General features: G+C 45.0%; 1 protein-coding gene, 1 non-coding gene and 1 pseudogene across 2 annotated transcripts; 2 read left to right on the forward strand and 1 right to left on the reverse strand.

The window, feature by feature from the left end:
* Positions 1 to 6,574: 6,574 nt before the first annotated feature.
* On the forward strand, positions 6,575 to 7,211 carry LOC127673694 (28S ribosomal protein S18b, mitochondrial-like; annotated as a pseudogene).
* A 5,543-nt stretch (positions 7,212 to 12,754) lies between these two features.
* Positions 12,755 to 21,311, forward strand: LOC127673695 (sperm motility kinase 3A-like). Its single transcript, XM_052169488.1, has 3 exons — positions 12,755 to 13,919; positions 17,390 to 17,485; positions 21,220 to 21,311. Exons 1-3 carry the CDS (start codon positions 12,755 to 12,757, stop codon positions 21,309 to 21,311), a joined length of 1,353 nt encoding a protein of 450 aa, XP_052025448.1.
* LOC127674286 (U6 spliceosomal RNA) lies at positions 18,779 to 18,884 on the reverse strand. Its single transcript, XR_007975336.1, has one exon. It is a non-coding gene; the product is annotated as a U6 spliceosomal RNA (small nuclear RNA).
* Positions 21,312 to 21,882: the final 571 nt, after the last annotated feature.

Consider the following 21,882-nt stretch of genomic DNA (forward strand, 5'->3'; position numbering starts at 1 on the left):
TATACCATGATTAATTTTCATCAGACTAGACCTTTAGTAGGGACAATGTGGAAGATGGGTGACTCGGACACAGAGTTCATGCAGAACCGTGAGAGGGTCACAGTGAAGTCAAGGATTGAAAAGTGAAGCCACTTTGGGTGACTTGGATGACAGAAGAATATTCCTCTAGTATTGGCAGGAGATGTTTGAGAGAGGAAGGACAACTTCTAATTGTTCCCTAACTTCCTGTACAATGTTCTGCAGCAAGGGTGAGGAAAATCCCACACCTAAGCAGGGGAAGGAGTGTGTGAGAGGGTCCTGCAGGCTGAGGCTGGGAGGAGGGAGGAAAGCAAAGGGAGGTCCAAGAGAAGGAGACTGGAAAGAAGAGGACCTGCTGGGGTACACAGGGCAGCCCTCTCACACCTGAGGACCCTGTCACATAGCCATGAGGCTATCTGTATCACAGACTCCTTGCCTGAATCGTGACCAGAGAGGTTTAACTTACAGGATACATCTGATATGATATCAGCAAGCCACTGGTGTTCCAAACGAAATGTTTGTTCTGTAGAAGAGTCAGAACATCAACTCTAGCCAGTTTGTGTGAGTGTATCCCTGGAGAGTTTAGAAAGCACAGCAACCAAGAGTCAGAGTGGCTCCTACAGAAGACACAGCTCTGAGCCTGCAAGTGCCCATTAGGATTCAGACCTACGGTCTCCATCACTGCTCATAAACCACGTCTTCTCTGTGAGCATCCTAACAGAAGAGCTTCCTGGACCCTGGGATTTAAACCAGTTCTCACTCCAGAACTCAGATGAGCAGATTGACATCGAAGAGGTACTCTGGACACTTACAATCTGAAACTGACTACAAGTCAGCTCTGAGGGTGTGGTGGCTGGTGTTATATCAGCCTAACACAATATGGACTCATCAGACTGCATGAGCTTCAACTGAGAATTTACCTTTATAATACTGAGTTGGAGGCAATCCTCTAGAGCCTTTACTAATTGAGTGATTGATGTGGAAGAGCGCCACCATATTGTTGGTCAGGCCCCCTCTGGAACGGTGGTCCTGGGCTCTGTAAGAAAGCAGACTGAGTTAGTAATGGGGATCAAGGGAGCAAGCAGCACCCCTGCCCCTGTGGCCCCTGTTTGAGTTTCTGCTTGAGGTTCTTTCTGTCTTGACTTCCTTCAGTGATACACTCTGATGGGGAAGCGTAAGCCAAATACAGCTTTTCATCCACAATTGCTCTTGGTCATGGTGTTTCATCACAACAACATTAATCCCAACTAGAACAGAAATTGGTTCAGGATTGGAGGGTATTGCTGTTACAGACCTGATGAAGTACTGTGAACAGGATTGTGGAAGAACTTTGAGACTTTGTGCTAGAAACGTCCCTGAGTGTTGAGAGCTCAGTGATCTGTCCTGTCATAGCTTGGAAGAGAAGAATATTGAGATCAGTGAAGACTATAGAGGCCTGGCTTATGGAAGTTCAAAGGGAAGCAAAGACTCTACCAAGCCATTTATACAAAGAATCTGTGGTGTCTGCCCAGCAGGTGCTGAAGAATGGGGTGTGATTTAAAAGAGACCAGACAAGGAAAGTAAACATTTGCTTTCCTTGGACAATGGATGCTGTCAGCTAGGGGGTAAAGATCATTGATGGGAAGTCTTCTAGGAAGCGTTTCCTGAGCATTAGCACACAGAAGCTGTGCTCTAGACATGGCCTAGGCTGTACCTTGTGGTGGCAGCTGAACCTGGCATGGTGTGTCTCCCAGGTGGCAAGGCTGGAGGGATGGCAGGGTCACAGAGAGCAGCTGAGGCTCAGCATTGGGAAAGGACAGGACAGGTAACTGGTGATGGTTGGGCCCCTGGAGCAGTCAAAGCCCCACGATTGCGGGGATCAAGAAGAGAAGCTGAGGTTTCATGAAAAGGGCCGAGGAGAAGCTGTAGATGAGGGCACAGCTCCCTTGAAACAAGAGACACCAACATTTTGAAGATGCCATTACTGTGGGATGAGCACCAAGAACAGCCTCCGCTGTGTCTGGGAGACAGCTAGAGTCTAGAAGAGACTGTGAGATCGTGAATTGCCTAAAGACATTGGGGTGATTTATTTGACGGTGAGTGCATCCCACACACTGGAAGCTGAGTTATTTGTGATTGGAGTGGCATTTGACTTTGTTAAAATTGTGATGGCTTGGTTCTTTCTGCTTCAACTTAAAAAGGATTTAAGTTAATTTTGATACTTAAGCCCACAATTAGAGACTTGTAATTCTTAATAGATAATTTTCATTTTTTAAAGAGTCTAGATTTTTACAGATATGGAACTTTTAAAGTATTTGAATTGGCAGAGACTGTCAGAGATGTTATGTCATTGTATTTTGTTTGTGATATTAATATTAATGGGCTATGTTGGGGATACATGAGGAAGGTTCTGACTAAAAAATGTACTGTCAAAATAAATAAATAAATGTGTTGTGTTTGTGTGTCAAGGTGACAAGATTCCTTTGTGCTTGGCTACAGTTATGTCTAGTTGTCACAAGATGTAGCTTCATCTCTAATATTCTCTGGGTCATGAGTTTGTATCATAGCTTTAGTAACCCCAAGTAGAGGAAAAGGGGCTCACCATGCTGCAGAGGGCAAACTCCTGATCCTCGGAGTCCCTTGCATGAGGGTGTCTGTCCAGAAATGCAAGTGGAAAACACAACTGTTGCCAGTCGTGCATTTTATCCCTGCCATGATGAAGAATAGCAAGAACTGTCACATAGGGAAGTGAGAGAAAGGGTAAGGAGAGGCTCACAGTGTGTTCATGCTACTGGAAATGAATATCACTCTCCCTTCACTATTAGAGGACATATATAAAGATGAAATTATCACATAAGCCTTTCAGAGAAGTCAGAGAGTCATTTGTTAGCTTATACCCTGATATAAGCTGACAAACACAGGTGGTGCAGTCTGGAACCTGGAGGCCATTGGATCTCCTGAAAAAGTCTCCTGATTCTGAAATCTTCCTCTGTGCATGGGCTGCTCAACAACCACCACAAGCCACAGAGGAAAAGGAAGAAGGCATGAAAAGAGTTTCCAACCAGGCCAGCAAAGGTTTGCCTCACAGAGATGAGCCCAAAGCACAGACTAACACAGGAAGGGAACGCGACAGGGGAGGGGAAGAAAGGATGTGAGAGCAAGACAGGGTGGAATGATGGGAAATCACCATTCTCCAGCCATGAGCTCAACGTTGAACTGCTGAACTCTCAGCTGCCCTGAGAACTTGCTTGATCCCTCCTCAAGAGCAGGCCTGTAAAACACACACACACACACACACACACACACACACACACATACACAGGTGAATGCAGAGGCAGGGGAATATTAAAGAACATCAGGGAATGGAAAGGAGAGGCTGATTCAGGGGTTGGCATGGATGATTTATATTTTACATATACATTAAAATATCATAATAGAACCAAGTGTTTTGGTGACTTTCCCATCAAATGACTGCTTGACACATGTCACTCACACCTGGAAAGCATGGGCCAGTCTGTGTAAATATTAATGGTCATCTCTGCGCTTGCTGCAGAATCTTGGTGAAGGCAGTTAAGTATATTGTCAAATATGGAGTTACCCAGAAGGGAACCAATTCTATGACCTTTGCTCATGTACCACAAAGGCCTGTGTCCTGACACTGTAAAATGACTTCCGGGGTTGAGACTGGCTGTAAGGCACCTGATGTAAAGTCTGACAAGGCCTATAGTAATCTCTGTAGTGTGTAGGACAAGGTCAGTTACTTGCTGATCACATTATCTAGAGCCAGAGGAAGGCCCTTGAGAGCTTTAAGGATCTGCAAGGTTTTGGCACTGATTAAGCTTGCTGGTTGAAAAACTGACTTTTTAAGGGCATAAAGAATTATACCGCTAGGTTACAGTCCTATGGAAGGCTAAATGAAGCATGGAAGAAGGAAGGTCTCTTTGCCTGCTTCTCTCCACCCTTTCTAGCATGTCCCTTTATTCACTGGTATTGGAATTCTACTTCCTTGGAATTCTTATATAGACTGAAAGCCAGCTGAGACACCCAGGCTCATAAAGTGGACAATATCTGGATTTTGGGACTTTTAGTACATGGGCTCCAAGGTTGGATTAGCTAGATTATGGTATGTAAGTTGTTCTAATAAGTGTGTGTGTATGTGTGTGTGTGTGTATATATATATATATATATATATATATATATATACATATAGATGCAGTGTATATGTTGCAAGATATTCCCTATCATTCCTCTTGTTCTGCCTTTCTCCATTCCTCTCTCCTACCTTCCTTCCCCTTCTTCCATCTCCTCTCCTGACCCTCCCCATCCCCATCCCTTTTCCACAATTCCCTCTTCTCCCCTTCCCTTTCCCCTCCCCTGCCCTCTCCCCATCCTCCTCTCCTCCCCATCCTCCTTCCTCTATCCCCCTTTCCTCCCCTTCTCCTTTCTCCCCCTCCCCTCCCTCCCATCCTTCTCCCCTCCACTCCCTTCTCTCCCAACCCTCTCCCTTGGCCCCTCCCCCTCCCCTCTGCCTTCCCTCCCTGTCCCCCTGCCTCCTGATACAGCAGTGCACTCAGAGCTCTTCAGAAGCCATGTCCCTGGCTCAGAAGCTGGTTTTAAGATGACCTCAACCTCCCTGCTATCTTCTGTGTTCTTGCTTCTACTCAACTCCAGTGTCCTTCCAGTACATATGTAATTTTCTTTGCCTTCTCATGTTCTCTCTTTTTCTGCAAGCCCCTTGTAATGTTTCCTGGACTGACAGGGAATAGTAGCACACAGAATGTAGAACAGGCCAGGAATGATCTTCTCAAGTTTGCCAACCTTTCTGTTCTCTGCCCATTTACCTATAGGGCGGGTGGGTGGCAAAGAACAGGAAATGGTGGCTATTTCAGAGTGTTCAGGGGACATAGGTGATGCTACTCAGCCACTAAATGTGGACACCATAGAGAAGCTGGTGTCAGAGAGAGATCATTCTCTGTGTCTAGGCTACTTGTTTTCAATGGCAGTCTGCTACCACCCTGCATCCTTCACACCTGTCATCTGCATACTGGCTTTGTTGGATTGTTCTTGTCCTAGAGTTCATCCAGAGCACTTTAGGAGCAGCAATTAAAATATTATCTTTTCAACATTCTGACAGTATGAGATTGAATAGGAGACCAGGGGACTCTGTAATTTGGGTGGTAGTGTGGGGAAGAGTGTTTAAGGTTTATACAGGGAGTTACTCCCATGTACCTTAAGATTCCCAGGAACAGTAACCATACATCATTCCATGGCTGGGTCTCCCAGCAAGTCTGAATATATAATGTGGAAAGCATATCTGCCCATAACCATCAGAACTCATCCCACAGAACTTCAAGAAACACCTTGTAGATGCTGGGATAACTATACACTGCAAAGGCCAGAGACTGCAGTGGATGATTCCAGAAACATATCCTGGTCTCAATGTTGGGCCCTTAGGAAGTCTCTTCGAGGATGCTAAGCTTTCAGGAGCTTTCTGTCCATTCCAGGTGGCTGTGGTTAAGAAAAAGAACCGGTGAGAAAGATAGGGAATGAGGAATGAATTTTATGAAACTTTTAATAAAAGGCACTACTTCTAAAGAACACCGTGGAACTGAGCTGGTCACCCTGCTGTTCTCTGCCTGTCTTGCCCCGTGCAGTGTTCTAAACATCTGTTCTTTAGTGATCCACAAATTTGATCAGAATCCTTTTTCCACCAGGATTTGTACATCTATGGCCTGTCTTAAGGTCGGTAGAATTTGTATGCTCAGCCTGGCATTGCTGGTCAAGGTTTGGTCTATTGCTTTGTGTTGTAATGCTAAGTTCTATTCCCTAAGGTCCAGGAGTAATTTCTCCACTCACAAGCTTTTGTTATGCAGACCGTATTCCTTGATTTAAAACTATTGGTTATATAAAATTGGCCACAGCCAAATGGTAGAGGGATCAAGGGAAGGTGGGTTAGGGTTGGTGGAGGAGGGGTTGGGGAGGAAATAGGAAGAAGCAGGAGGAAGTGGCCATTCAGGGATGGGAACCTTGAGCATGCGGCCACCAGGAGAACAGCAAGGATCTGGGGAACACCACTGGGGAGGTAGCCAGGCCAGCAGTTAGAAAACTAGATTAGGGGTGACCCCCAGTAATTTTCAAGCCAAGTAGAATACCTATAGTCTGAGTTTCTTTTATTTGGAAGCAAGTCATGGATAAACTTGAATTGTTCTTATGACAGTAGCTGGTTTAAAGGTCCTACAGATCCCCCTTGGCTTGTGACACATGCTTGCTGTTTTAGTTTTGTTTCTGTGGATGTGATAAACCACCCTGGCACAAGTATCAAGGAAAAGGGCTTATGTGGCGCAGAGTTCCAGGTTCCAGTCACCTGCTGCAGACAAGGGGGCAGAACCTGAAGAAGCCACAGAGAGCCACAGAGAGCAAGGAGCAGATGGCTAGACTTCTCTTCTTCATTTATTCCACAGCCAAACCCTAAAGCTTTTGCCACTCACCCACATAAGAAAATCGCACATACCTGCCCTAGTCCGTATCCTGAGCATGCTCATTTGTTCTTCCAGCAGGCTGGAAATCATGTGTGCACATCATGATGGCTGCCTCCTTATGGTACATGCTGCTAATGCTGTTTCTTACACTCTTAGGAAGTTCCTATGGAGCTGAGGTTCCCCTCCAGAATCTTTGCACCAGAGGCCCTCCTGAAGAAGACCCTTCAACCTCCCTTCCCTTCTCCCCTTATGAAAACAAACCTTGGAATTCCCTGGATTCAGGAGAATACCTGAATGGCTATGGCTCTCACCATGTTTGGACTGACTATTTCCTCAACCACAAAGCTGGTGGCACAATGGATCAGGCAGGTATTCCTAATGATCAAGTTTCTGGGAATCCGTGTCCCGTGTGCAAGTATCTCAAATTGCATGTTGACTTTAGGGATGTGAAGCTCTTGGAACAGTTTGTTTGTGCCCATAGGAGAATGATCTTCCATGCCCCATACCCTGGAGTCTATGAAGCAACACAAGAAGCTGACCCAGGCCATCCAGAAAGCCAGTGAGTGTGGTCTTCTCAGTTACTACATTCCCCAGATTGAGCCCTGAAACGATGCCTATCTTACTGTACAAGGTGCTGTCAGTATGACTCCACCAGCCTCCACATTGTTGTCAGGTGAACCTTGATACCCATGGTACAGCTGGCAACAGCCACTGGAGAGAGGACTCAGGAGTTGAGACTGCAATCCTGACTGCTTCCCAGAGAGGCTTATAAGTGGCAAAGACCACGGAAGCTCACAGCAACCATAAAAGCTTATACACAGGTGCAGTGAATCTTGCCAGACAGCTGGGTGGTTGGTTCAGGTTCAAGCTTATTCTTGCTTACTATAGGAAGCCATTCTAACTGACCTTAGTTATGATTGTTCCTAAAGGAGGGCAAGGATCAGAACACCAGAACATATTACTTAATGGGGTGTGCAGTTAATGGTTAGCCGAGCTCAAGAAAGGTCCTCTGTAATAATGTAAGATGGCCGGCTACAGGTCTAAAATGAAATGGCTATGGTAATGTCAGAATGGCAGCTGCCACCTAGGTCTTAACAAGCAGAACATTTTTTTTTTATGTTAAGCTTTAACATCATCTAGGACCCATCAGTTGGGACACATGTTGATGTACAGAGTGTAGGTATGAGGACTTTAAAGCAGAGGACCCAGAAATCATTTTAACCAGAGTCCTAAGGACAGCAAAACATCCTACAGGCTTTGATTTCTAAAAGCCTAATATTAGTCTCCATAGCCCACCTAGGCCAGAGGCTTGGAGTCCCTCCCAACCCTGTCAGGACAGGTCCTGCTCTGACCTCATGAAGTGGGATTGTGATGCAGTCCAGCCAGCACATGTTAAGCTGTGGCCACACCTGGATTTCTTTGAGTGCGTTGAGAGGAGTTGTTGGAGTGGTGCTTTCTGCGATTTGGTTGTATTTTGTTACCTGTGTGTGGATTTTATATTTGATTTGTTTGTGTGTGAGCTTGTGTATGTGTGGCTAGATCAGTGTGTGTTTGGGAGGAGTGTTACTTGAGTGTGTGTGATTGTGTGTGTGTGTGTGTGTGTACAGAATGTGTGTGTTGTGTTTTAAGTTTACTTGTGTGTGAGTACCTATTTGTGTGTGTTTGTGTAGGGATAGCAGTGGGTGGGTTTGAGTGTACCTGTGTGTTTGTGTTAGTGTGTGTGAGAGTGTATGTGAGAGTGTGTGAGAGAGTAAGAGAGTGTGCGTGTGCACGAGTGTGCTTAGGTGCACTTGTGGCAGGTGTGAGAACACCTGTGTAAGGGATAGTGTTGAGGCCATCAGTCAGCTTGGCCATTGTTCCTAAGGTAAGATATTTACCTTATTTTTTGTAAAGATTATTTATTTATTTATTTATTTATTTATTTATTTATTTATTTACCTTACCTCCCAGTCATAGCCCCCCTCACTCCTCTCTTCCTAGTTCCACCTCACATGCCCCTCCTGCTATAATTCCCTCCCCTTCTCAGAGAAAGGAAGGCTGACCCTTGGGTACCACCCTGCCCTAGAACATCAAGTCCTAGTAGGACTAAGCCTCTGCTCTCCCACTGAGGCCAGGAAAGGGGCAGCCCAGCTAGGGGAAAGAGATCCAAAGGCAGGCAACAGTGTATGAGACAGCTGCATTCGTTAGGGGACACACCTGAAGATGAGCTGCATATACACTACAAATGTGTAGGGGCCGAGGTCCAGCCCCTGCATGCTCTTTGGTTGGTGCTTCATTCTCTGACCACGGGATCAGGTTAGTTGGCTCTCTAGGTCTTCTTGTGCTGTCCTTGACCCCTCTGGCTTGCTTCATTCTATCCCCACCCTTCCACAAGACTCCAACTGCCTAGTGTTGGAGTCTGGGTCTCTGCATATGTTTCCATCAGTTGCAGGACGAAGCCTCACAGAAGACAGTTACCTTAGGTTCTATCCTTTTAGTCTGGGTCTCAAGTTGGGCTTGTCATTGGTTGGCCTTTCAAATACTCTTCCATCTTTATCCATGAACATCTTGAAGGCAGGACAAATTTTGGGTTGAAGATTTTGTAGGTTGCTTAGTGTCCCTGGAAATCCTGCCAGGCTACAGAAGATGGCCACTTCAGTCTCTCCAACCCCAGATGCTAGGAATATCAGCTAGCTTCACTCTTATAGATTCCCTAGAGCCTCCCACAACATCATCCCTGTGAAGTCTCCAACTCATCCCAGAGATGCATCCACCACAGCGAGAGCTCTTCTGCTCCCTCTCCCTGTTCTCCCCAAACTTATCCCTATCCATGCTCCCCTCTCAAGCCCTCTCCCCACCAGGTCCCTCCTTCCATCCAACTCAAAATGATTTCCACTTTTCATTGAGATTCAATCATTCTCTCTTGGGTCTTCCTTGTTACTTATCTTCTATGGGTCTGTTGATTATAGCATGGTTATCCTGTACTTTATGGCTAAAATCCACTTATAAGTGAGTACATACCATATTTGTCTTTCTGGGTCTGGGTTAGTGCACTCATGAGGATAGTCTCAAGTTTAGTCCATTGGCCTGTGATTTTATGCCTTCTTTATTTTTAATAGCTGAGTAGTATTCCATTGTGTAAACAAACCAAATTTTCTTAATGCCTTCAGTTGAGGGGCATCTGGGTTGTTTCATGTTTCTGCCTGTTATGAATAAGGCTGCTATGAATAGTGCTGAGGATGTTCCTTGTGGGATAGTGGAACATCTTTGGGTATATGCCTGGGAGTGGTAGAGCAGGTTCTCGAGTTAGAGCTAATCCAGATATTCTAAGAAACTGCCAAATTGATTTCCAGAGTAGCTGTACAAGTTTGTACTCCTAGCGGCAACAGAGAAGTGTTACCCTTTCTTCACATCCTCAACAGCATGTGATATCACTTGAGTTTTAGAACTTAGCCATTTTGAAGGTTGTAACAGGGACTCTCAGAGTCATTTTGATTTGTATTTCCCTGAGGACTAAGTATATTGAACATTTCTTAAAGTGCTTCTCAGCCATTTGAACTTCCTCTGTTGTGAATTTTCTGTTTAGAGCTATAACCATTTTTTGATTACTGGTTTTATTTTATTGATAATAATTTTTTATTATTTTGTTGTTTGGGTTTTTGGAGGTAAGCTCCTTCTTGAGTTCTTTCTATATTTTGGATATTAGCCCTCGATCAGCTGTAGGATAGTGAAGAGCCTTTCTTAATCTGGAGGCTGTTGTTTAGTCCTAATGATAGTGTCCTTTGCCTTACAGAAGCTTTCAGTTTCTTGAGGTCCAATTTATTGTTGATCTTAGTCCCTGACCCACTGGTGTTCCGTTCAGGAAATTGTCTCCTGGGCCAAGGAGTTCAAGGTTATCCCTCCCCGCCCCTTTTCTGTTCTATTAGCCTTAGTATGTCCTGGTTTATGTTGGGGTCTTTGATCCACGTCATAATCTGAAATTACAATTACTCGGTTGAAAATTTCTATACAGGGTTTCTAATGACCCAAATTCGGCACTTGTGTTTTGCTATTTAAGTACAGAAATGTCTCCCCAACCTATGGATATTGGAGGGGTTTTGTTTTGTTTTTTGTCTATTTTCTTTGCTGAGACAGGGTTTTTCTGTGTATCCCTGACTGCCCTGGAACTTGCTCTGTAGACCAGGCCAGCCTCAAACTCAGAGATCCACCTGCCTCTGCCCCCTGAATGCTGGGATTAAAGGTAAGTACCACTACCACCTTGGGGGTTATTTGTTTTAACCTTTTATGCTTTGGACTTAATTTTCTGGTTTCTTTGCTAGGCTGGTTTTTGGCTTTCAGGGTTTGTTGAGGTTTTTGTTTGAAATTCTCTTTTGTTTTTATGACATTTACATTTTGGGGAATTTTGTGACAGTTTTGGCGGTCTCATTTTCTTCTAGGATTTCATATTTATTGTATTTTTTGTTGTTTCTGTTTTGGCTTTGTTTGGGGTTTTAAGTTTTTTAATTTTTTGTGGTTTTAAAAATTGATTATATTTTTTGAGAATTTCAGACCGCCATAGAGTGTGTTTGGATCCAAGTCACTCCCTGCCCTTCTTCAACTCCTCCCAGTTCCTTCACCCCAGCCAATCCCACAACCCACACATTAATTTCTTTTTTAATAGCCTGCTGTCATATGTTCATGCGTGTGAGGACTTCAACTGGAGTATGGTTGACATTCCAGGAGCCACATCCTTAAGGATAATTCCTCTCTCTTTCCTAGATGTCATCAACTGTCAATGTTCCCACTATGGGTTAGTCATGGTTGAGTGCATGATTTTGTGCAGATCTCAGGCTGGCAGCCACTCTGTTGTAAATTCATGGGTGCAGTGGTCTTGTTGTATAAAGAACATATTTTGCTCTGGCTCTTCCCAACCTGTGGTTCTTACAATGTCTCTGTTCCCTTTTTTTCCATGATAGTCTCTGAGCCAGTGATGGAGGAAGGGATGTAGGGAGGTAGGGTGGGAGGAAAGAAAGAGGGAGTGAGGCAGGCAGTGAGGGAGGGAGGGAAGGTATAATGTAGCCATCCCAATTTTTGTCTGAGCGGTTTGTTAACCCTTAGTCTCCAGTCTTTGACCAGTTGTGAGTTTTGTGTTATTGCACAAGGAAATTTCTCTGAGACTTGATAGTTACACTATCAAATGTTATACTAATAAATGTAATTTCTCTAAGATATGAGAGTTGTACTAATAAATCTGTCGATTAAGGATGTGCCTGTTTGAGGACATGCCATGTTTGTTCTCTTGAGTCTAGGTTAGCTCACTGTAATGTCCTCTAGTTCCATGCATTTACTTGGAATCTTCATGATGTCAGTTTTCTTTCCAGCTGAATAACATTCCATTGAGTGAAGGTACCACATTTTCACTAGCCATTCTTTAGCTGAATGGACATCTAGGCTATTTACTGACCATGGATGTACATGTGTCTGTGCAGTAAGAAAAGCAATCCCTTGAGTATATCCCAGGAGTGGGACAGCTGGGTCATGTGGCACATCTAGTTCTAGTTTTCTGAGGAACACCCACACGTTTGTTTACAGTGGCCACACCAGCTTATATCCTCCCATGGACAGCATAGAAGAGGATTTCCATCCCCCACATCCACCCATACCAGCAATGGGCCCTTGGCCATCTCATTAGAATTAGATAAAATATCAAACTACAATTAGTTTTCAACTCTGTGATGGCCAAAGATGGGAAATATATATATACATATCAACCATTTCTATGAATTCCGAGATAACCGTTTGCACATCCCTATCCCAATCATTCCCAATTATTCATTAGGTTGTTTTCTCAGCGTTTTTATATTTCTTCGCATATTCTAGAAATTTTGGTGAGTTTGTTATATTTTGTTTTTATCTCTAGGGTTTTAACTTTTATATAGTTTTGCTTGTTTGGAGTTCCTTTTTCTCTTTTCATTTAATTTTATTTTGCTTAGATTTTCAAATTATTGATTTTTTAAATTTCTTTGATCATTTATACATTTCCTCATAACTTTTTCTTTTTACACAATTAGTAATATTCCTTCTTAGTGTTGGTGAGCTGAGCTCTCACTCCTATAGACTTTGCCTTGGGCTTTTTATTTTGGATTTCCTTGGCTTTTCCTTTGACTTTACTTTTCTGTGTATCTACTCTTGTTATTTTGGTTGGGTTTTAGTTTTCTGTTTTGCTTCGTTTTTCATTATTTTAGTTTTCATCATAGCTTTTTTTCTTCCCTTTCTTTTTTTTCTACCTCTTAGGTAGCATTTATACCTTGTTGCCCCAAATGAGTTTTGGGAGTAAAGAGGATTCAGAAAACCTCAGATCTGAGTCCAGCTTTTCTAACACAGAGAGTTTTCACTCTCAGTACATCCTGGGAAAGACCATTAGCCACGGAGGCCGCTCCAATGTGAAGTTGGCCCATCACCGCCTCACAGGCACCCCCGTGGCTGTGAAAATGATACCCAAGCAAGAGAACTGGTGCCATCCTGTCACATCAGAGGTGGAGAGCATGATGACTTTAAATCACCCCAACATTATCTCTCTGTTCCAAGTCATCAAGACAGAGAAGAGAGTATACCTGATTATGGAGTTGTGTGAGGGCAAGTCACTTTACCACCACATCCTAGAGGCTGGCCACCTGCAGGAGGATGAAGCCAGGGTAATCTTCACACAAATTTTACATGCTATGAACTATTGCCATGACCAAGGTATAGTTCATAGAGATCTCAAGCCGGACAACATCATGATAGATAGCAATGGAAAAATAAAAGTAATTGACTTTGGGCTGAGTGCCCAAGTGAAGCCAGGACAGCGGCTGAGGTATCACTGTGGGACTTTCCCCTTTGCTGCGCCTGAGCTCCTCCTTGGCAGACTATATGATGGCCACAAGCTCGATGTATGGACCCTGGGTATCGATTTGTATCTTATGATCACCGGAAGGGTACCATTTGATGCTTCCAACTTACTACATTTTCGAAGACAGGTTGTGTCAGGAAAGTATCCTGTCCCCTCTCGCCTATCAAGAGAACTCCAGGACCTGGTTAGACTTTTACTTACAGCAGACCCCAAACAGAGGCCAACCATTGGTGAAGTTCTGAAGCATCCCTGGGTCAGAGAAGATTCCCAGGTGTTCACGCATCCTCGTGAGGAGCTGCCCACCCTCGGCCCAGATGTGGCCATTATAAAAGCCATGGGACACCTTGGCTTCAGAGAAGAAGATATAAAAGACTCTCTATTTTGTAAAAAATACAACCAGGACATGGCCTGTTATAGTTTCCTGAAACAACAGGCTGTGAAACAACATGAATGTGACAGCCTGACCCGTTCTAAGCCCATGAATCCACTGAGGACACCTTTACCTTCCCCTGATGATCCTGCCACTTTCAACCTTGAACAAAGTTGTAGAGAAATGCAACGAGCATTACACTGGTCATCTTACACGAGTGAAGGTCATTTCACTCCTAGAGAGAGGAGAGCAAGAAGTGTCAGTTGGCCTGGTGTCCTTCCCTGCAGGACACTCCAGACAACACCCACAATGGGCCAAGCCCACATAAGTTCTAGGAGTGCGCCCTGCATTTCCTCCATGCACTTTGGAGCCAAGAATAGCCAGAGCAAGGAAAGCACAGCAGACCACCCCACCACCTCAGCAAAGGATATGCTGGAACCCAGCAGGGGCCCACCCAGAGGGTTTAAGTGGTGGGCCAGGAAGATGGGAAGAAACCTCCTGAGTTTGTGCTGCTGTATTCCAACACAAAACAGATCTCGTCTGAGGCAGAAGAAAATCTCCCCACAAAAATGAAACACGGGGAAGGCATCCTAAGAAAACCATCAGGCCGGACCCAGGTAGATTTGTTTACTTGAATGTCTCTATTTTACTCATGTCTGTGTCAACTGGCAGATTATACTTTTGTGTATGTATATGGTAGGATACATGGGGAATCTAGGTGTAGACACTGGGATTATGATTAAATTGAACCTACCAACAGATCTAGCATGCCATAAGGCATCTATAATGAGTATCTGGCACATTGCACAAGAAGGAGTAAACAGGAAGGTACTGACCATGCTAGGAAGAGGAAGTGGGAGAAGGAAGAGGAGGAGATTCTGAGGGTGGGGAAGGTTGGATGGGGTGGGAGCTAGGAGATGCGGGGGAGGAAGGCTCAGAGGAGGAGGCAGCTTGGGGAGCAGTGTGGAGCAGGGTAACCACAGCTGGAGAGATGCCCTGTGCAGCTGAGTTTCTCAGTTCCTCACACATGTGTTGTTGCATTTTAGAAGATCACCAGAGGATGCCCGATGCTACCATCCTACAGTCACAGTGTTGGAGAGGACACAAGTGTAGACATGGACCTCAGGAGGAGCCTAGTGGAAGGCCATCATGTTCTGGGTCTGTTAGCTTCAATCAGTGCCCTGAGTCCAGCCAGGAGGAAGGAAGCAAATGAAGATATCCCAGGTGGTCCAAGGCCATCGCAACATCATCACTATTCAGAGCAGGGGCTGAAAGCCTGTCCAAAGCTGGCAGCGACAGGAGCCCCTCTGTCTACCAAGGTTCACATCAGACACCTCCACTAGGTGCATGACCCTGCCTCACTCTTAGTAGAGGATATAAGGCTTCTTGATATGTTTGTTATAACTCTGAGAATTAAATTGATGTTTGTGAAAGACTAACCCAGAGATTTCCCTGCATCTTCTTTACATAGGAAAATTGGCCCTGTGGTGTTCAAAAGCCCCAGGAAAATTAAGTTCAGGCACTAATCTACCAAATCATTAAAAGTGTCTTTGAAGGGACCAAGATTTCAGGTACCTGAAGGAGGAAGTGTAGAAGCTAAGTGTGGACTTTCTTCTGGACCCAGCAAGCATTCTCAGAAGTACCATAGAGAACATTAGTTTGACCCACTTCTACAGAGGCGAGCATGGTAAACCTGTGAATTCCACATGCAGATGTGTCATGGGTTGGATCCCAGGGTTGTGAGGAGCCGCAGGTCCACCCTGATCCACAGGACAATAATTGTATGAGACAAGGTGTTCACTTTTCCTCTTTACATGCACGATCCACCTTATTCCCTTATGCCTGATTGCAGGCAAGTGTCCTTTAGTGAACAAATCAGATCTGGAGCAGGAGGAAGATGTTTGTTGAAAGAGAGAAGAGATGTTTTCTGTGAGAGGACAATCTCTACTGACACAGACCAGATGTGCTCTGCCACAGGGACATCACCTAACAAGGCCAACTCTGAACCCTATCATACCTGATAGATTCCCAGTGCCTAGAGAACCTCATCTCCCTGGCACTGAAGCCATTCCTGTGTTCACCTGTCACTGATGGCTCTCAGATTCCTGAGCTGTCCTCACACCATGTTTTCACTTGTCCCAGTATTAAGCCCTTGGCTTCTTTATGTCACCAATCTCTTCAGGAAACACTCTTCTCTAAAGTGCACTCTACTTCATACAGATTCTGCCTCAGAAGCTCTCAGGGAACATATGTGTGGCACATGTGTTTGTCTGTGCCTGTGTGTCTGTTCCTGTGTTGTGTGTGCAGATGTGTGATTATATATTTGCTTTTGTGCATGTATGTGTGTTGCTGCCAAATCCGTCCACCAGAATAAGGGAGACGACACGGGAGACTCTTCTCGAAGTAGTTTATTCAGGAAACCTTACATCAGGAAGCACCCAATCCTAGCCCGCTGCCCCAGTTATATATCCAAACCTGCACCAATCAGTGACCGCCACGTAGGGGCTCATGATAGGATCAAGACAATGGCCCGAGAGTGGCCTGATATGACGTCAAAGGGTGCATGTGCACTTCTCCAGTGCGTATGTGACTCTTAAAGGGGAACAACAGGATACAGGGTTGAGTCATGCAACCTCGCAGCCAGCCCGGGCGCCATCTTGGGATGGCCACCACACCCGCTCTCCACATATGTGTATGCTAATGTGTGCATACCAGCATGTGTTCATGTGCATGTTTTTTTGCGTGTATGATTTTTGCAAAGATATATTACACTAGTCTGATTCCAATCAGAATCCTCAGTCCTATCACTATGATCAAGTCTCTATCACAATGTCAATTTGCTCCATTAGAACATTGCCCAGTTCTCCAGCAGGGTGCATCTCCAAACTTCTCCAAGTGCTTCCCACAAACACATAGCAAAGATGTCTGGATCATGTGAGATCAGGGACACTCCAGCTTTATCTCCATGGCTCCACCTTAGATTTCTGCTGCAGTGACAAAATTACCAAGCTAATCATGTGATAAAGAAAAGTTTCCTTCTGGCTCACTGTTTCGGAGTTCACAGTGCATGGGTAGCTGTTTCCATGTGTTAGGCCTATGGTGAGGCAGAGTATCACAGCAGGAAGTACCTGGTAAACTGTTTGCTTCACAGTAGCCAGAGCAGGAAAAGAAAGAATTGTTTTTGTAAAAGTGTCCTCTCTTGCCATTAAGCCCAGTAGTCATAAATGAGCTAAGTCACTTCTGAGGTGAGGGATCTCAACCTCCAATCCCCTCTGCTAAAAAAATAGCCCACCTCTGCTAACTGCTGCTTAGAGAATGGGAAGTTCTCAGACCCCTCATCCTAATTGGTAAGACTCTCATTTCAATACTACCAAGGCTGTGGTGTGAGGGTCATGAGTTTGAGACCAATATGAACTGCATAGTGTGGTCCCATGTTAACAAGAAAAGAACATAGTTCAAATTCATAATAACTGGCATGCAAAGTGCTCGTGCCAGCAGGGCTGAACCCCAGCAGCCACCATGGGCACAATCCCAGCAACATCACTATCATCGCCCACAGGGAAAATGTTGTGGTTTTGCTTAGGGCAGTGGGCGGTGTCTGCTGTGGGTGCTCCCACTAATACAATATTCTTGTCACCTGCTGCACACCACACATGGAAACGATAGAATGCCTGACTCAAATCTGTTCTTAAGGATACCTGTTTACAGATGGGCAGAGACACAAAGAGGAGAGCAAACAGCAGATGTTGCTGAAAGGTGAAACATCAGGCAAGATGCAGACCAAACCAGGTAATGAACAGGATTTGAATGTATCCCACCAAAAAATCCAGAGTAATTGTCTACCTACCCATGCCCCCTGCAAGTTCATATCAGGTTGCAACTGACCCCACCTTGGGACTTCAATTTCTGGCTTGAATGGGGTCATAGAGGGGAATCCTAGAGCAGGGTCAGGTTGGACCTGGGGTTAGGACTGTATGTGGAGCTGGCAGATGCCTGGCTTAGGATGTCACTAGAGATCTGCCTCCACCACTAAGTAGGACCTTTTTCCAACGAGGTTTGCATACCATGGATAGGAATAATGTGGTAGCCACCTGATAATAAATTCTCCTCAAGCTTATCCATAGCCTGACCCTTATTTAAATTAATCATTTATTTACATTCCTAATATTTCTCCTAATAATAATCTACCCAGAAATCTCTACTTCATCTCTTCTCCCTTTTGCCTCTTAGAGTGTGTCCCCACATTCATCCCCATTCTCTGAGGTAACAAGTCTCTACAGGATTAGGTGCATCTTGTCCCACTAAGGCCAGACTAGGCAGTCAGCCCTCTGCTACATATGTGCCAGGGGCCTCAGACTAACTCTTTGGTTGGTAGCTTAGTCTCTGGGAGCTCCTAGGGGACCAACTTACTTGACATTGTTGTTCTTCCTATGGGGTTGCCATGCCCTTCAGCTCATGCAGTCCTTCCTCTCCTTGACCTGTAGGAATCCCTGACCTCAGTCCAGTGGTTGGCTGTAAGTATCTGCATCTGTCTCAGTCCATGGCTAACTAAGCCTCTCAGAGGACAGCCATGCTAGGCTTGTGTCTGCAAGTACAAAATGGAATCAGTAATGATGTTAACGTTTGGTGCCTGTCCATGGGATGGATCCCAAGCTGGATCTGTCACTGCTTGGCCATTCCTTCAATCTCTCCTCCACTATTGTCCCTGCATTTCTTTAAGACAGACACAGTTCTGGGTCAAAAACTTTGAAGGAGGTTTGGTGTCCCCATCCCTCTATTGGGGGCCCTGTCTACCTACTAGAGGTGGTCTCTTCAGGTTCCACATCCCCACTCTTGGTCATTTTGGCTAAGGTCATCCCTATTAAGTCCTGGGTGCTTCTCACATTCCAGGACTCTGGGTCTTTCTTTTGCTTTCCTGCCACCTCACTCCACCCTCCACAGCTGCATATTTGCATTCATTCTCCTGGCCTTTTGGGTTTTTCTGCTGTCTCTGCCCATTTATGATCCTGTCTCCCTTTTCTCCTCCCACTCCCCTCTCCTAATCAGGTCCCTACTTCTCCCTCCCTCTGGTGATTATTTGGTAAAAATATGGAATGCTTTGTGCATTTGCATGTCATCTTTTTCTAGGGGCCATGGTATTCTTCTCCTTATTATTACATTTTAGTTTATGTTCTGCCGAAACAAGTACCACATCCTGATTTTATGGAGGCATTTTCTGAATTGAGGTTCCCTCCTCTCAAATGACTGTAGCGTCTCTGTAGTCAGCCTAAAGCTAGCCAACACACCAAGCTTAGGGCATGAGTACCACTAAGTAGAGTATTTGCTGTAAATTTAGGTGACAGCTTTGTCAGGTTGAAGACACCAGGTGGACACCTTGGCCAGCTCTTTCAAGTACATCCTTAACTCAATGCCTAACTCTTAAGGATGCGCAATTTGCACTTTAGAAAGAAGGGTGTTGCAGAATTTTTCCAACCCAATTGCCCAGTAAAAGAAATCTCAACTCAAACAGTATCAGTACAAGCTGTAAGGCTAGACTGGGAGGATCTCCCAGTAAAACACTCTATTTCCATATACATTATCCCATATCACTCCAGGACAGGAGCTTCTCTGCATTTGTCTTTGACAATCCTCAGTAGCTCCTCTCCTTCCTCAACATCCTATTCTCCTCCCTCTAGCTCCCAGCTCAAATTAGCATCAAAATACAAGCACTGGGCTATCCACAAAGGTAGGTTGCCTTGGGAACCAATTGAACCAGAACACAAAATTCAGAGGAAGCATTAAGTGCTTCCATTTGGATGAATGGAGTTAGGACAGTAGAGCAGTCCCACCAGACTTCATGTGGGACTAAGAAGGACCCATTACTTTTATCCCAGGGAATGGTCTGGTTACAGAGGTGAGAGCATTCTCCTGGTATGTATTTCTTGGCTTACACATAGTCCTTGCCCTGTAACTGATTGTAAGTTGACCTGGCTAGGGCCCATTAGTTGTAATCTGCAATGATTTGCTTCTATATGTTCAGGGACTGAAGCATGGAAAGCAATGTCATCACAGCAAGTGGGTGGGGGTTAGCATTGACAAAGAGCCAATAATTAGATGTGAAATCATTATGGGTAACATGCAAAGCCTCATGTGTGACTTCTTATAAGTGAAAGGGGATATGTCCTTGCTAGCCTGAAAGTTCTATGTTTGGACCTAAGAGATTCCAAATCTGTTGGGGATTAGGGTAGATCCTATGGTGACAGTGATTTTGAGGGCATGTCAGTGCTAGTCTGAAGGTCCTGTGTGTGGACCTCTGAGGGTGCAATTCCATTGGGAATTTGGGTAGACCATATTGTGATGATGACTTTCGGGTGTGGGTTTTTGTGGGGCCAACACTGGATTTTGCCTTAATGGTCTAGGAGTGAAAGACTCCCCCAGCCTTTCATTATTGGGCCCCCTGTGCAGACCATGCAGAGACAGAATTGATGCAAATGCGTGTTCAAGTAGAAACAAAGAGAACCATACAAAAAATCAACAAAACCAGGAGCTGGTTCTTTGAGAAAATCAACAAGATAGATAAACCCTTAGCCAGACTGACCAAAGGGCACAGAGAAAGTATCCAAATTAACAAACTTAGAAATGAAAAGGGAGATATAACAACGGAAACTGAGGAAATCCAAAAAATCATCAGATACTACTACAAGAGACTATACTCAACAAAACTGGAGAATCTGGAGGAAATGGACAATTTCCTTGACAGATACCAAATACCAAAATTAAATCAAGACCAACTAGACCATCTAAACAGTCCCATAATGCCTAAAGAAATAGAAGGAGTCATAGAAAGTCTTCGAACCAAAAAAAGCACAGGACCAGATGGTTTCATGTGGCGAGCCCCCTGACCAGCAGGGGAAGAAGACCACCGACACGAGGATTCTTCTCTGATCACACTTTATTGGAGCGCTTCTTGGTTGTGGGAGAGCTGGAGGCAAGGGGCGAGGGAGGAGGAGAGGGAGCGGCATATATAGGCAGGGCAGGGACTTCCCCCTGTTGATAAGCTAGTCAGGCTGGAATAGGTTGCAGCTGTTGCCGGGCAGACTCGCGCTGGAACATGGGCCAAAATAAAGGTGTTTACTGCACTCCTAGGCGCCATCTTGTAATGGCGAATGGTGTGGATCGTCACACTTCCCCCTTGTCTTTTGTATAAACAAGGTACTGGGCAAGAGGGCCAGACCGAAAATATATGTAGCCGTCTCTGTCTTAGGATCGACCTCTCTAGTCCCTCAGCCTTACCCGTCATCGGATCACCTTGTCATCCTCAAGGTTCCATGTCTTAGGTTGGTCAGGGGACAGAGGAAGTTGCCCGTCTCTGAAACGGCTACTTAGGGTCAGCTCCCTCTATAATTGTGCCCAGGGATGAATAGTTGAGTGTCGTGCAAAGCCTCATAGATCTTTGTAGAGGCTAATCCAGGCTTGAGGGGACTGGCCGGCCTCCAGAGCTGCAAAAGCTCGAGCAATGATAACCTTTTCCCTGTTCCTGACAGCTCGCATTTTGCAGAGAAGGAATAGGGTTAAAAGTAATCCTGCCAGGCAAAACGCGCCAAACATGCCAACTCCGATCCACTCCTTAAAATAGGAAAAAGTTTTCACCATCCAGGTGCGAGAAAAAGACCAAAAATAATTTTCACTGGCATGCATCAGGTGAGTCAGCCACCACAGCATCGTTATTCTCCACATTTTCATCGCTGAGATTCGCATCCTCCTCTCTTGGGCTTTCAACTCGGCGGGTCAGCCTCTCTGGAACCCAAATCGGGTCAGTTCGGTCCTGTGGAAAGACACAAACAGCTCCCCTGGATCTCTGAATCACAGGATCCGGTCCGTACCAGTTATTGTCCAGCACATCCTTCCACATGACGTGCATGCGAGGAGATGGAACTGAGTTTACGTGCCTGTCAGCAGCAGTTGTATTGGACTCATTAAGGTTTAAAAAGTTAAGTGTAAAAAGAGCTAGAGATGTTCTTTCTCATGGGGTAGCGTGTTCAGCTATTCCCCCTTTTTGTTTTTGTAGAATCTCCTTGATAGTTCTATTGGCTTTTTCAATAATGCCTTGTCCTTGAGGATTGTAGGGTAATCCCAGATGATGAGAGACCTCAAGGCGTGCACAAAATGCTTGAAAACCACGGGAGGTGTAAGCTGGGCCATTATCT

Source organism: Apodemus sylvaticus, chromosome 23 (genome assembly GCF_947179515.1).
Source record: "Apodemus sylvaticus chromosome 23, mApoSyl1.1, whole genome shotgun sequence".
Classification (NCBI taxonomy): domain Eukaryota; kingdom Metazoa; phylum Chordata; class Mammalia; order Rodentia; family Muridae; genus Apodemus; species Apodemus sylvaticus.

Bases quoted from the DNA above. Each gene is read 5' to 3' on its own strand.
- LOC127673695 (XM_052169488.1), top strand. From the start codon at position 12,755: ATGAGTTTTGGGAGTAAAGAGGATTCAGAAAACCTCAGATCTGAGTCC. The intron at 13,920-17,389 runs GTCATTTCACTC...TCTGTTCTTAAG, and splicing joins GTCATCTTACACGAGTGAAG to GATACCTGTTTACAGATGGG. The intron at 17,486-21,219 runs GTAATGAACAGG...TGTTCCTGACAG, and splicing joins CAAGATGCAGACCAAACCAG to CTCGCATTTTGCAGAGAAGG.